At 48.8% G+C, this 15083-nt stretch overlaps 1 protein-coding gene across 3 annotated transcripts in view; it reads left to right on the top strand.

The window, feature by feature from the left end:
* The window catches only part of EIF4G3 (eukaryotic translation initiation factor 4 gamma 3), a 144773-nt gene that overhangs the window by 118387 nt on the left and 11303 nt on the right, over positions 1-15083 (top strand). For all 3 annotated transcript variants that reach the window (XM_053997729.1, XM_053997731.1, XM_053997730.1), the window contains 11 exons: positions 574-771; positions 1611-1757; positions 2061-2297; positions 4356-4460; positions 5790-5922; positions 6922-7016; positions 8552-8645; positions 9188-9305; positions 10636-10859; positions 12079-12194; positions 14207-14379. In XM_053997729.1, the coding sequence (XP_053853704.1) occupies positions 574-771; positions 1611-1757; positions 2061-2297; positions 4356-4460; positions 5790-5922; positions 6922-7016; positions 8552-8645; positions 9188-9305; positions 10636-10859; positions 12079-12194; positions 14207-14379 (1640 nt within the window). The remainder of the gene's footprint in view (positions 1-573; positions 772-1610; positions 1758-2060; positions 2298-4355; positions 4461-5789; positions 5923-6921; positions 7017-8551; positions 8646-9187; positions 9306-10635; positions 10860-12078; positions 12195-14206; positions 14380-15083) is intronic.

Below are 15083 nucleotides of genomic sequence, written 5' to 3'. Positions count from 1 at the left end.
CCCAGCCCAACAGGGCCGTCAGAAGCTGCTTCTGTCCTTCTCCCCCTCCTCTCCTCCATGGGGCACTCGCTCTGGGAGGAGGTGTTTGTCTGGTGGTCAAGTTTGTAGGATAAGTTGGGATGGTCTTGAAGGACACTGGGATTCTGTTCTTGGAGCTAATGGTGGCATTGTTGACCTCATTATCATCCTTGATAGGAAAAAATAAAGTACCTTAAAGTGAATTATGGGAAAGTTTGATTATCTCTGTCTGAAGGAGACAGAGGCCACTCCCTGTTAATTTATATTTCATGGATTAAACTGATATAAAGAAGAGTATTTCCGACAGGGAGGGCTTTGTGCCTCTGTTGCACTTGACAAAAGCCCTTGGGTGTTTCCAAAACTCCTGCTCTGTATTCTTGGTCTTGGTAGCCAAGTGAGGACTGGGGCTGGGCTGTGCAGAAGCGTGTGGTGTGTCACTCAGCTTCCCAGACATTCCTACAGGATATCTCCATTCCCTGTGGAAAGCATCCTGGCTCATTCCTGAAATCCACCTGCACCACTTGTGCCTGAGCTTGCAGTGTTTCTGTCACTCAGGAGCTGTTCCGCAAGGTACGAAGCATCTTGAACAAGCTGACGCCCCAGATGTTCAACCAGCTGATGAAGCAGGTGACAGACCTGACAGTGGACACAGAGGAGAGGCTGAAGGGAGTCATCGACCTGGTCTTTGAGAAGGCCATCGACGAGCCCAGCTTCTCCGTGGCGTACGCCAACATGTGCCGCTGCCTGGTGACGGTAAGAGCCGTCCGGGAGCTCCTCTGGGCTGAGGGGCAGCAAAGAAACTGCAGAGAGCAGAGTTAAATGGCAGCTTCTGAGTGTAAGTAGGAATAATTAATGTGGAGTCTTGGTTTGTTGGCCATGCCCAAGGCAGAGGGTTTGCTTGGAGCAGTTGTTGGGAGTTGAGGGTTCCTTGCTCCACCTGGTCACAAGATGAGTCGTATTTGGGAAGTTCATGGAATCACAGAAGCATGGAATAGTACAGGCAGGAAAGGGAGCTTAAAGCCCTTCTCATTCCACCCCCTGCCATGGGCAGGGACAACTTCCACTATCCCAGGTTGTTCCAAGCCCCCTCCAACCTGGCCTTGGACACTTCTGGGGTGGGCAACCACAGCTACTCTGGGCAACCTGTGCCAGGGCCTCACCAGCCTTCTGTGTCTGTCAGTTCCAAGGGAACTCCAGGGTGAGCCAGGCTTTGCACAGATTATTCTCAGATGGTGAATCTGGGACAAAAGAGCCCCCTTTTCCCCAGGTCTTTCATGACATGCAGTGAAGGAATATGTCTTAAGCCTTCAGCACAGAACAGGAGTGTTTTCAAGCAGGGGGTGTTTTTAAGGGAGAATATGGATGGAAATGTAATTCATCCCCGGGCGGAGGTGGTGTCAGCCAAGTTTGGAGTGTGACTTTACATCCACAATGTAAAACTCCACTGGAAATCCTGATGTGAGGCTTTACTTTCACAGCCTTGCGGAGCCGCGCAGCTCAACATGAAGAGCAAAATAAATAGTTATGGATGACCCCTCCTCTGTGGAGTTTATCCCTATTTCTGCTGATGTTTTTCTTCCTTCTCACTCCAGCTGAAAGTGCCCATGGCAGACAAACCTGGGAGCACAGTAAATTTCCGTAAGTTGCTGTTAAATCGCTGCCAGAAGGAATTTGAAAAGGACAAGGCTGACGATGATGTCTTTGAAAAGAAGCAGAAAGAACTCGAAGCTGCCACCACTGTAAGTGGTGTTTTTCTCCATAAGTTCTCAGAGCTCCCTCAGAAAATTATTTCCTTTTGAAACACCAGTTGATTTGGGGGGATTTTGGAGTTGAGACTTTCATTCTGTCACTGTGCCTGAGAATAATAAAAAATACTTGCCTTGACGGTGGGTTTATCCCAGCATCTTTCTGGGCTTTAGGAGAAAAAGAGGGAACATAAACGTCTATGTTCATATAAGTGTCTATGAACATAAAACTGGACCTTTCAAAGAGTTCTGTGCATTGGGAACGTGGTTTTGCAGAGCTGTTTTCCTGTTTTACAGCCAGAGGAGAAGACGCGGCTCCACGACGAGCTGGAAGAGGCCAAGGACAAAGCCCGGCGGAGATCCATCGGGAACATCAAATTCATCGGCGAGCTTTTCAAGCTGAAGATGCTGACAGAGGCCATCATGCACGACTGCGTGGTGAAGCTGCTGAAAAACCACGACGAGGAGTCCCTCGAGTGCCTTTGCCGCCTGCTCACAACCATTGGCAAGGACCTGGACTTTGAGAAGGCAAAGGTGGGGCAGGAGTGGGAGCGAGGGATGAGGTTCTTTGGGCAGAGATGGAAAAATGGGTGTGGGGTGTTTTTATTTGAAGTTTTGTTTTTTCTTCTGGAATTTCCATGTGGCATGAGGAAATCATCCACTCCTCTGTGGATGTTTCGTCATGACCTGGCCTCGCTCCCTGCTCTGTAATAGATTCTGTATCATTTTCAACTGTGTTATCCAGTTGTTATTTCCAAAGATTTTATCCAAACACACAGCCCAAAAATGCTCAATGTTTCCTTTTTTCAAGTTGAATGTCACTCTTCCTTTGTAGTTCCCAAAACATTATTATTTCCAGTTGAAGGTTTGTGTTACCTACAAAAGCCACCATGAAATGTGTTGCTCAGGTTAAAACTATACCACCCTCATTAACCAGTCCAAACCCCCACCTGAGCCTCGGGGGTGCCTGTGTTTTGTGTCATCCTTGTCCCCAGATGTGCTGGGATGTGGCAGCTGTTCTGCAGTGCTCCTGCATCCTCCTCCCCCTTTTCCAGCAAATATATCTGCAGCACGGAGCATTGCGCAGTCCAAGAGCTTCTCTTGGCACAGACAGCCTGCTGCTCCTTCACAAAAACCAGGCTTGGGATGAACAACTCGAGGGTTTTGCCAGGAATCAGTGGGACTGGGCTCTGGAAACAAACGGAGCTAATTGTGTTCAGCTGCCCCGGGCAGGGAGTTCCCTCTCCACTCAGGGATCTCAGGGATCACAACAGATCAGTCCTGAGCCTTGGGGGGAAGGAATTTCCCAGGCTGTTCTGTGAGCATTGACCAAAACAGCGTGGTTTATCAGCAGTCCAAGGCAAACACCCCGTGCTGTGAGCACAGCACCAGTGCAGGATTCAGTTTCTCCATGTGCTTTGGGAGGAAAACCAGGTCTGACTTCCAAGCTGAGGTCAGGCTGGACGAGGCCTGGATGCTGTTTTGGTCTTTTGGAGCGCTGTAAAAACCAACATTTTGGTGCTCTGCTGGTTCTGCACCCTCAAGCTGGGGCATGGCAGGGCACGGAGCAAAGGAGCAATTCCAGATGCCTCTGTCCTCTCTTTGGGATTGGTTATTTCTTTCAAGACTGAGAGGATCCTTCTTAATGGGGTAGACATTTTATTATGTGTTTTTATTGAAGCTGAACTGTTAATCATCATTTAATTAAAACTTCTAAACAAAGTCCATTGGAAATATTTCCGCATCGTGCCTAACTTTGGAAACACTTGCTCCCAGAGCTGGAACTTTCCAAGGCAAGGCCAAACGCAAATTTTAATGGATTTTTTTCTTGTTTGTTTAACTACAAGGACAAGAGTTTAGCTGGTTTTTAGTGAAGAGAATGGGAAACATGGTAGAAAACTACTCTGAAACTCTTTGTTTGAAACAACTGGAGGCCCTAATTTGAGAAGAAGGCTTTTTAGAGCTTGGTGAGCCAAATTTAGACCTAACAGGAGCTTCTCTGCTGATCCCAAGTCATGTCTTAGTGTGAACTTATTGGGATTCCACCACATCATGATTTTGTGGATGAGGAGTTTGTGGGTTTTTTTCCCACAGCTGAGCCCATTAAACTGTTCTTGGAGAGAGACCCAGAGCTGCTGCTCAGTCTGACCTGGCTCAGCTCGGGGGATAAACCATGGAATGATGTGTCTTAGGCTGGTTTTGTACCCATTTTATTTCCTGAGCCAGTTTTTCTTGGGCTGAGGTGAGCACACAGTTGATTTGAGGAAGGGAAGCTCAAATTGAGATATATTTTTAATGGATGTAGTGTTTATCATGTACATGCAGAGGGTATAGATGGTTTGTGTAATTAAAAACCCAGAGGAAGTGTGTGCCTGCACAGTTGTACCTCATCTCCTGTACACGCTGCGCTGTGCACCCTCAAATCCACCCTGGAGGAGTGTACAAGACCCAGCACTCACCTCTCTGGGGAGCAGCCCTGTGTCCCTGACGTTTCTAGCACAGAAATCCCAGAATGCAGGAGCCGCTGGGTGCCCCTCGAGGGAGTGTTTTCATTTCTCTCCACAACGTGCTGATGATGTTTTTCTTGTCTAGCCCCGCATGGACCAGTATTTTAATCAGATGGAGAAGATTGTGAAAGAGAGGAAAACCTCCTCAAGGATTCGGTTCATGCTTCAGGATGTAATAGACCTAAGGCTGGTAGGTCCTAGCTCCAGTGAGTCAAAGTGTGAAATCATGGATGCCCAGACCGGTCTGGGTTGGAAGGAACTTTAAGGATCATTTTGTTCCACCCCCTGCCATGGCAGGGACACCTTCCACTGTCCCAGGCTGCTCCAAGCCCTGTCCAGCCTGGCCTTGGACACTTCCAGGGATCCAGAGGCAGCCACAGCTTCTCTGGGCAACCAGTCCAGAGCCTCCCCATGCTCACAGGGAAGAATTTCTTCCTAATATCCCATCTGACCCTGCCCTCTGGCAGTGGGAAGCCATTCCCCTTTGTCCCCAGTCCCTCTCCAGTTCTCCTGGAGCCCCTTTAGGCCCTGGAAGAGGCTCTGTGCTCTCCCTGGGGCCTTCTCTTCTGCAGGTGAACATGCCCAGCTCTCATGCCAGTCTGTCGTGTCCCCTTCCATATCCAGGCTGGATAAGCTCTCATGCAAGAGCCGGGATTCAGTGCTCAAGTGGGATGTTAGGGGGAGATCTGCTCTCCTTCTCCCCCAAGTCTGGCTGTCCAAAGCCAGGAAAAGTCTCCATGTTGTCCTGGTGCTGTGGTCAGTACACGGGCGGTGCTGGGGGTGCCCACACTGTGCAGACGTGACCATGGGTGGAACAAACCTTCCCAGCACCTGCAATTCCCCCCCAGGGGAGCTGCTTTGGGTTGTGTGGGGGCTGAAGTCACCACTTTGGCTGCAGGTAGATAATTACCCCAAGAGCTGTAATGAGGCTGCAGCAAGATAAGGGATAGCATGGTCATTCCAGGGCTGGAGGGGTCTGGGCACTGCATGGCTGAAAAGACACATCAAGCAAGGAAAGTGTTTTTGGAGTGACAGCTGCTCCTCTCTGCAGGATTCCTGTGTCAGCCATCACCATTCCTGGAGTGCAAAGCACTGTCTTCACTTAGAATCAGTCACTTCTTGCTTTTTTTATTTTCAAGTTTTCATTTCTTCCCTCAAGCTTGGAGGAGAGGCTCCCACAAAGAGTATCAGTCATAAACAGAGAGTGACAGCAGCTCTTCTCTTTCCTCTGAGCCTTGAAAGAGAAGCTGGGAATGTGGAGGCTGGGGATTAACATGTCCTGAATTCAGTCAAGTGAATTGCTGCAGTCTCTGTACCTGAATACAAGGCTCTGCTCTTGGGTGTTGGGATAACCATGCCCATAATGTGTCCCAGCTCCACAGGATTTCCTCCAGCCCCTCTAAGGCATGACAAGGGTGGGAGGATGAAGCCTCTTTCCCAATATTCAAGCTCCCCACGTTTGATGCTCCCCTGGAAGTTTCCCTGAGCACGTGTTTGGTATTTTTTGCTTCTTTCCCAGTGCAACTGGGTGTCACGGAGAGCAGACCAGGGCCCCAAGACCATCGAGCAGATCCATAAAGAAGCCAAGATTGAAGAGCAGGAAGAACAGAGGAAGGTGCAACAACTCATGACCAAAGACAAGAGGAGACCAGGTAAAGTAAAAGCCAAGTTGGCTGCTCATTTCACATCCAGTGGTCTTAGAGGGAATCCCACATTAAAGGAAAAAATCTGTGAGTTTTTTTCCTAAATGTAATGAGCAAAGGGAATTGGGGCCTGATATGGCAGAGGCTGGAAAAGGAACAGATCTGCCATGGATTGGCTGTGGGGATTTTCAGGGGCAAATCTCATGGGTGAAAATAACCAACCACAGGCCAACAGTGCTTACACATTCCATTCATGCAAACCATGTTTGATTTTGTGACAGGCTGCCAGAAATCTGTTCTAACAAGTTATTACTTTGGAGTCAGATTTGCCATCCATTCTCATGCACTGCAGAGTCTCATTTCAAGAGAAGAACTTCTAATTTCAGGAGTAACTGTGTTGTCTTTAGTTGTTAAGGTCATGAGGTGCTGACTCTGTGTGAGGGAGTGTCTTGGCATCACCTTAAACTGCTCCTGGCCCTCAGGGCACTGTCTGAAGACAAATTTGGAGTGACTGGGAAAATGAAGCCTGGGACAGAGCAGGGCAAGGAGAAAGTAATTTTGGGGATTCTTTAAGGATTGGGGGATTCTCTAAGGATTGTCAAATGAAAGTGCTTTGAAAACAGGGTGTAAAGAAAATCCATGTAGACTTAATTATCCTAAAAGTGACACCAGGGGAAGGTGAGGAACCTGGGAGTGCCTGAGGGGCTCGGTGTCAGACCAGCCAAGCGCTGCAGGACTTGTGGGGCGAGTGAGGTTCTGCCAGGGAAGGCATCTCACCTGCTCCTTCCACGAGCTCGTGAGCGTGCAGCACCCACAGGAATGCAGAGAAATCCAGCCAGGAACCATCCCTTCCAAAAGCAGCCCCTGGAAAGAGCAAGAGCTGTTCTGTGAGAGCACAGGCAGGCAGGCTGGTTATGGCATGTCAGAGGAAAAGACATTTCTGAGCAGGACTCTGCCCGTCAGAGCAGCAGGGTGAGCTGAGCTGAGCGTGGCTCTGTTTGTCCTCAGGTGTCCCACGGGTCGACGAAGGCGGCTGGAACACTGTGCAGGGGGCAAAGAACAGCAGAGTGCTGGACCCCACCAAGTTCCTTAAAATCACCAAGGTAGGTGCCAGTACAAGCCTCCTTCAGGGCAACAAAAAACAAAAAAATCTGTTAGTCCAGGAAGGACAGGGATGGTGTGGGCAGGTCAAAACTTGGGGCTGGGACATTTTAAATCTTCAGAGTTAATCCTGTAAGCAAATCAAGCTGCATTATCTTCTGGATATTCCTGTTTTGTCCTGAGGGAAAGGAGTGTGCAGACTTTCTTTCTCAGGTTGACAGTGTCCTTTTAGTAATTCAGAAGCTCTCACAGTCAGAAAATCTGCATTTTATTCAGTGATGAAAATGTAAGCCAGGGTATTGTGTGAGATAGAGATGCAGCACGTTCCATGGGTCTCAAACACCTGCTGGAAATCCTTGGGTGCCTCAAGTTCTTAAGACCCCATTCTGATGCTGCTCCTCAGTAAAACAGGCCACATCCATTTTGATGTGTCACAAACAGCAGCACTCCAGACTTAGGATGCTCCAGTAGAATGGGAAGAGCTGTGTCTGCTCTTAGAGGTTTCTTGACTTGGTGGCATGGTTGCATCCCCCAGTATGTGATAAACTCTCATGTTCATCCTCCAGATGAGAATCTTCCTGTTATTTCACCATTAAACTGGTGAATTTGGGACAGTTTTCCAGGCTGCAGGTTGGGCAAGTTGGAGATTTCTCCTTTGTCAAACTTCAGAACAGCTCTGGTTTTCTTGCCAAGGAAAAGTCTGGCCTTTGTATAAATCATTGTCTCCTAAATATTCCCTTATCCCACTTAATGTCACTTGCCCTGAATTTTTACACTCAGTGCCTGGATTCTTGGAGAGCTTTAAAGCAGGACCTGGACAAGAGTGCAGCCCTTCTGCAGATCCAGTCAATTTGTCCCTTCTGCAAGTCATAAAGCAGTCTCCAAAACTTCATTAGCAGGAGAGGTTCAGCCTCCTCCTGCCTGGCCTTACCACTCACCTGGGAAAAGCCCTTCCTCTCTGTTCCATACAAATGGAGCTGCTGGAGCAGCTGCTTTGGAAGGAAAGAGGAGCTCCCCCGAGATCTGCGAGGTCACAACCTCCTTGTCAATAAATTCTCCTACTGAACATTGTAAAATCAATGTTCTCTTCTTGCTAGACATCACTTCTTCCTCCAAGTTCTGCGACCTGTTGTCGTCCTTTGCCCTCTGGATTGTTTGGTGCCCTGCAGATCCCCCCAAAGCCATGACTGGAGAGTTGATGGACAGTGAAACTGCCTTACACATCACAAACAAACTGAACATCTTTCAAATATGGATATACTGAGCTTTTCCACCTTCCTGAGCTTCAGAATTCCCAGTAAAAAGAAGCTTCTGCTCACTGTGAATGTCTCTCACCTCTCACTGACATTTGGAAGAGAATCTTTGTGATGTCCTTTGTTGTTTGTGTCCCCTGTCTTGGGCCACAGTTTAGTCTTCCAAAAATATGTGAAGTGTATTTTGGTGTAGACAACACTGGGATTATTGCCAAAAAATCTCCCATTTATTATTACACTGTATGATTTGCCCTTGTAATTGTACATCCTGGTGTGTTTTACAGCCCACAATAGATGAGAAGATTCAGCTCGTGCCTAAAGCCCAGTTGGGCAGCTGGGGGAAGGGCAGCAGTGGTGGAGCCAAGGCAAGCGAGATGGGTAAGTCAGGATGGACCCTCACCCTCGGCTTTGCTGCCAAAAGTTTGGGTGGTTCACTGAACCAGGGAATGTCCTGAGCTGGAAGGGACCCACAAGGATCAGAGTCCAACCCCTGGCCCTGCACAGACACCCAACAATCCCAGCCTGTCCAAAGGGCCCTGGAGCTCTGGCAGCCTCGGGGCTGGGACCATTCCCTGAGGAGCCTGGGCAGTGCCCAGCACCCTCTGGGGAAGAACCTTTCCTGATCTCCAGCCCAAACCCCCTGGCCCAGCTCCAGCCCTTCCCTGGGTCCTGTCCCTGCTCACAGGCAGAGATCAGAGCTGTGCCTTGGGAGGAGCTGCAGCCCCCAGTGAGGGCTCCCCTCTGGCTCCTCTGCTCCCCTCTGTGTGTGACCTCCTGACAAGAAGGGTTGAAGTGGGGCAGGCCCAGCCTTTTCCCTGCAGTTCTGTCCCCGTGGCTCTGGCTGAACTGCTCGGTGATGTTGAGCTGTCAGCAGCTCCTGACCTTGTCGCTCTGCTCTGTGTTGTCTCCACCATCTCCAGACTCCTTGCGACCAAGTGCCACAAGTCTGAACAGATTTTCTGCCCTGCAGCCTCCAGTGTCCCCAGTATCTGCCTCATCTGCATCTTCAGAACTAGAATCTCGCAGGGCCTTAACGAGGTGAGTGTCGCTCCATTGCTCTTCACTGCTGCCCTTTGCACCCCCTGCTCTGGCACCAGCACTTGGACAGAAGGGAATTCCTTGCTTTTCCAGGAATGGCTGGGTCCTTTTCCCACTCTGAGTTAGCTTTGAACATGCCTGTATTTTATAGTATCATAGGGGAGAGAGGTGGAATTAATTTTTAAAACCATTTTGATTAATGTTTTAGTTTCCACTTCACCCTTCAGTCAAGGGTAGTTGTGTTTAACAGATTACAAACTCTTCAGATAAAATGTAGTAATAAATAGGTTGGATTTAATGGCTGTGAATTGAGCCAGGTCATTAGGTTTATTTATCCAGGAAAACACACCTAAAACCTGGCAGAAATGCAGCATAAAATCGTGTCTGACCCTTTCCAGCAGATGTGACCTGCCCGTGCTCCCACATCCAACAAAAAACTGCAGAGCCTCTTTCTCACTCCAATTCCTTCAGGGCTGCAGCCACTCCAGCTTGGAGCATGAAACATGTATTAACCCTCAATAATTTATTAACTCTAGACACAGTTTATAAATGTACAGTTCATTTAAAATGTCACTGAATCTTCCTTCCAGTACACACAAGTTGCTGAAGTGTTTTGCTGGGTTGTGCCTCTAATGTTTTCCCTTCTATTTCAAATAAAACTTGGGCTTAGCTGGAAATTACTCCATTTTGGCATCGTTTTGCCCATTTTACTCATTAACACAATAATTAATAGGACAGATCGTTGTTACCTGTTGTTGGGAGCCTTCATGTTTGGGAGGTATTTTTCAATTAACGGGTAAAAAATACAACTCTCGTGGAATCACGGAATATTTTGGGTTGGAGAGAGTTGAAAGATTCACCCATTCCCACCCCCTGCCATGGGTAGGGACACCTCCCACTATCACAGGTTGCTCCAAGCCCCCTCCAGCCTGGCCTTGGACACTTCCAGGGATCCAGGGGCAGCCACAGCTGCTCTGGGCACCCTGTGCCTCACCACCCTCACAGAAGGAATTTCTTTGTTATGTCTAATCTAAAGCTCTCATACCATTTCAAAGGGAAACAGAGTCCTTGTGTTATAAAATTCACTATTCCATGTATAAAATGGGTGCTGTAGAGCATTGCTTTTCCATATATTCTCTAGGAAGCATTGGCTGTTCTGTCCACTCTGGGTATTTGTGTTTGTGGGTCTCTGAAATTCAGTTAATTTTGGTTGTGGGTACAGCTGTAAGAAACAGAGTGAACAATCCTGCAGGGCTTGGGGGGTGGTTTTCTCCTGCAGTGAAGCCCTCGAGTCCCTTTTCTAAGCTCTGAGCGGGTTTTTGTTCGGCAGTCGCGGGAGCACGGGCAGGGAGAAGAACGACAAACCTCTGCCACCTTCCCTGTCCCGGCCCAACACCTTCCTCCGGGGCAGCAGCAGCAAGGAGCTGCTGCTGGACAACCAGGCCCAGGAGGAGCAGCGCAGGGAGATGCTGGAGACGGTGAAGCAGCTGACAGGAGGCATGGAGATGGACAGGAACAGCACCGAGGCCGAGAGGAACAAAGCCAAGGAACCTGGTAACGGCTCCTCTGTGCTCGGGGAGTCTTGCTGAATGGGTGGGGAGGCACAAGGGAGAACCTGTCAGGAGCAGTGACAGGTGTCTGTGCAGGGCACTGTCAGGCTGCTGCAGCTGGGATGCACCTCCCAGAGCTGGGTGACCCAGCTGAGTCAGGCAGGCCTGGACCTTTTCCCTCTGTGCAGCCCCTCCGTAGGATCCAGCGGGGCTGAAAGGCTGCAGGTGCCAGCACAGCCCCACCCCATGGCATTGTCTGCCCTGTTTTATCCTGTCACTGTCCCACTGGCTTCTGCACACAAAGTCCCCCAAATCAATGTCAGTTCTTCAGGAATGCTTTTTCAGTGCCCAGTAAAAGCCATATCTACCCTTTTCAAGCATTCCCCAGGGTCAGGGCAGGGATTTGGGTCTGGGACAGATGGTGCACAGCAGCTTTTTAGCAGCGTGTTGTTGCCAACCCTCCTTCCAAGCCAGCCCTGGTGCAGCAGGATGGTGGTGCCCACCAGGGTGACTCATCTGTCACCCTGTCAGTCCTGCAGCTCCTGCTTTTCCCTCCTGCCAGCCTGGGCTGATCTCTTAGTGGGAAAATGGGAAAATTAGGGTGATGTTCCCAGTGGACAGAACCTTTATAGTAAGGACAGCGTTCAGCTCTTTCCCTGGGAAACATCTGGAAACTGCTGCAGTGAGGGAAACACCTCGACTGCCACAGCACAGCACAGGCTTATCCTGAAGTTTCAGGATGTTGCAGACAGTCCCTGGGGACCAGGGTTTCGGGATATGACTGGGAGATTGCCTTGGACTGCTGCCCATCACAGTCAGCACATTTTAACTTTGCTGCAACAGCTCCCATTTAATTATTTAATGTTCGTGCAGGGCTTTGGAGGTGTTCAACCTGTGCCACTGCCAGCTGTGATCCTGCAAGGTCAAGTTACAGAAATACTGGGAGTTCATATGGGGGGAAAGGTAGCCAGGAAAGAATCCCAGAATCCCAGAATGGTTTGAGTTGGAAGGAACCTTAAAGCTCATCCAGTTCCAACCCCCTGCTATGGGCAGGGACACCTTCCACCTATCCCAGGTTGCTCCAAGCCCCATCAAAGAACTACCCTGTACCCGAGGGTGGGACAGGGGACACACCTGCCCTAATGACTTCTGTTCTCAGAATGTAATCTCTAAAATGCTGATTTTCCTTTTCCAAACATTTTTTGTTGCTGTATTTCCACCAGCCAAGCCAGAAGTTCCCCCAGCTCCAGTGCAAGAAAAGCCTTCACTATCAGAAGAGGAAATAGAGAGAAAATGCAAATCTATCATTGATGAGTTCTTGCATATTAATGATTTTAAGGTAAGCAAGATGAAAACCTCACTCAACAGACAGCTCTGAGGGGCAGCAGTGATTTCTCTCCAGGATGTGTCTCTGTGAGCACCCAGCCCACACAGAGGCAGCGAGGCCAGACAGAACCCAGCAGCAGCAGCAGCTCCAGGGGCACTTTCAGGACAGTTGTCTCCCAAGCTTGTTTTCTGCCCTGCTGGTAATAGGAAATATAGCCCAGCCTGTGTGTTTTAAGTAGCAAGATGGATGTGTATCTGTCATGAATCACTGAGCAGCTCCATAATACCAGCAATTTTGGAAGCAGGAAAGCTAGTGTGAAAATAAACAGAGGTTTTCATTTAGTTATCAAAGCATGTGCTGTTCTGATCTGGAGGCAGATAAAGCAATACTAAATATTGAACAAACCACTCCAGAGGATTTTTAATAAACATTGGAAATTACTGAGCAGCTGTCATCACTTCCTAGTTAAAAGGTTGAAATTTTGTTTCCCTTGTAAATGGGTTTTTTAGCTCGTCCCCAGAGTTTTCAAGAAGTGTTACATTGGCTGCAAAGCTGCTTCATTTGATCTTTCACTGAAATAAATTTTCAAACCTGCCAAGTTTGAAATGGCAGCACTTGGGAGTTGCTGGTTTGGCACCCTAAAAGCAGAGTTGCTGCTTCCATTTCATTGGACTTCCAATTAATAATTGGAAAGAGGAATATTCTCATGATGGATTGTTTAGAGTTCACATCTAGTTATTGGGATAAATTATTAAATACTTGGTTTGGAGAGGAAAAACCTTGCTCTGATTGGCAGTGAGCTGGCCCAGGACCCAGGGGCTGGTGAGCCAAGGAGTCTCTGCTCTTTTTCCTGCTTAGGATGGACTCCAAAGGCTCCCCTGGATGCCTGCAATGAAGGGGCCACTTCGGTTCCCTGTTTGCAAGTACAGCAATGTGTTTCTGTGGCTGGCTGGAAATGGAGCTGAATTGCATTAGACAGGGCAGGGCTGGTTAAAAGTCCATGGAATCAAGGCAGCTTGTTTGCATCAGGAATTACTTGGTACTGGGGGATTCTTGGTGCTCTTCAGGTGCAGCAAAGCTCTGACTGCTTAAACTCGTGTTCCTGCAGCCACCCGTGAGTGAGTTCCTGCTGTGTAGAGCAGAGGAATGGCCCTTTGCGGGTGTTTGGTCCTCAGAGTCTGACCTGACCATGAGCTCAAACTGCTGAGCTGTGACCCTGGTGACAGCAGGGTCGGCCAGCAGGGTTCCCTGTGTGTCCCAGGACAGCAGGATCCTGTGATGAGCTCCAACCCAAGCACACAGGCCGGGACCACTGGGCTCCTGACCTGCAGGAAAAAGCCCTACAGGGCCTGAGAAACACATCTGAGGCTGCCAGGCCTTGGTAGCTCAAGGCATAACCAGTCACAGAGCAGGTGCCTGTGGTCAGGAAGGCCACTGAGATCTGTGGGCTGGACCCAGAAGGTCACTGGAAGGTCCTTGTGATGGCAATGAAGATTTTTGATGTGAGACTTTGAGAGCTGCTCTCAATGTCTCTGAGAGTTTTCTTTGTCTAGGTTGCAAAATACTTAAGTCTGAAAGTGGGAGCTTTCAGACTCAAAGGGGAAATCTTCCTGCAAGTGCTCCCCAGCTATTTTCTGCTTCTTTATGGCTGTGGGTTTGTAACACAGGCATTTGTGCCAGGTCAGATGAGTAACAAATCTGATCTGATACCCTTTTTTTGACTTGGCTTGATGTTCAATGCAGTAATAGGTGTTTTGGTGGCATCCAGAAGATAACTCCTGCCTGGACTATGATTGTGTATTTTAAAAATTGTTACCTGAGTGGTATAAATTCCATTATTTCAATTATTGTTGTTTTTGTTATTATTATGTGATGATGTTTCACAGCCTAATACAGCACTTTGCCTGGCAGCCTCATTAAGTACTCATTTCACCAAAAATCCCTGGTGTTACAGTAGGAAATACTCTTGTGCCATGTGTTTGCTGCTTTTCAGTGGAGGGTGACTGCTGTGTGTCCTTCCACAGGAGGCCATGCAGTGCGTGGAGGAGCTGAGTGCCCAGAACCTGCTGCCCGTGTTCGTGCGCGTGGGCGTGGAGTCCACGCTGGAGCGGAGTCAGATCACCAGGGATCACATGGGCCAGTTGTTACATCAGCTGGTGCACTCGGGAAAGCTGAGCAAGCAGGATTTCTTCAAGGGGTTGGTATTCTGCACAGAGAATCCACAGATTCTTTTCCTCAGTGTTTCTTGCAAATGGATGCTGTGCTGCAGAGAAATGATCTCCCACCTTGTTTTTGTATCCTGCCCTCTCCACACATTCTTTTGGAAGGACTGTATCATTTGGGTGTATTTATAAGGAATATTATTATTGTAATATATTTTAAAGTGTTTCAGATGCTTTAGTGAACATAAATATGTTCATATTTATGCCAGCTTTTATTTTGAAGCAGATCTCTAGGTGTCTGTTTAAACATGTGTGTTCAGATCCCTGTTCTGTGCTGCATTTCTCCCTGTTTGCCTTTTGCAAATCCCTGAATGTAACTGGAAGAGGAGGCGGTCAGAATCCTTCACACAATATCAGTACCTGGGAGCTCTGAGCTCCTGGGCACCCAGAGCCTCAGCCACTCTCCCAGTGGGAAGAAGGCTTCACCCACACCATGGCACTTCCCAGGACACCTCAGCCCTCGAGGGGCTGAAGAGGAGAACATGCAGCAGATGAGTTGGACCTGCCTCAAGAGACCTGAGTTTCAGCTCCTGGCTCATTTCAGCTCCCTGAGTTTTGTGTTCCCAGCCTGGTGTCCAGTCCTAGAACCATCCCTGTTCCCCTGGAGATCCCTGGTGGCACTCAGTCCTCACTGTGATGCAGAGCAGGAGGGATAAAACAGGGATAGGCACAAATGCAG

Source organism: Vidua macroura, chromosome 23, assembly GCF_024509145.1.
Source record: "Vidua macroura isolate BioBank_ID:100142 chromosome 23, ASM2450914v1, whole genome shotgun sequence".
NCBI lineage: Eukaryota > Metazoa > Chordata > Aves > Passeriformes > Viduidae > Vidua > Vidua macroura.
The sequence above is the reverse complement of the archived record's forward strand: the minus strand, read 5'-3'. Positions and strand labels throughout refer to the sequence as shown.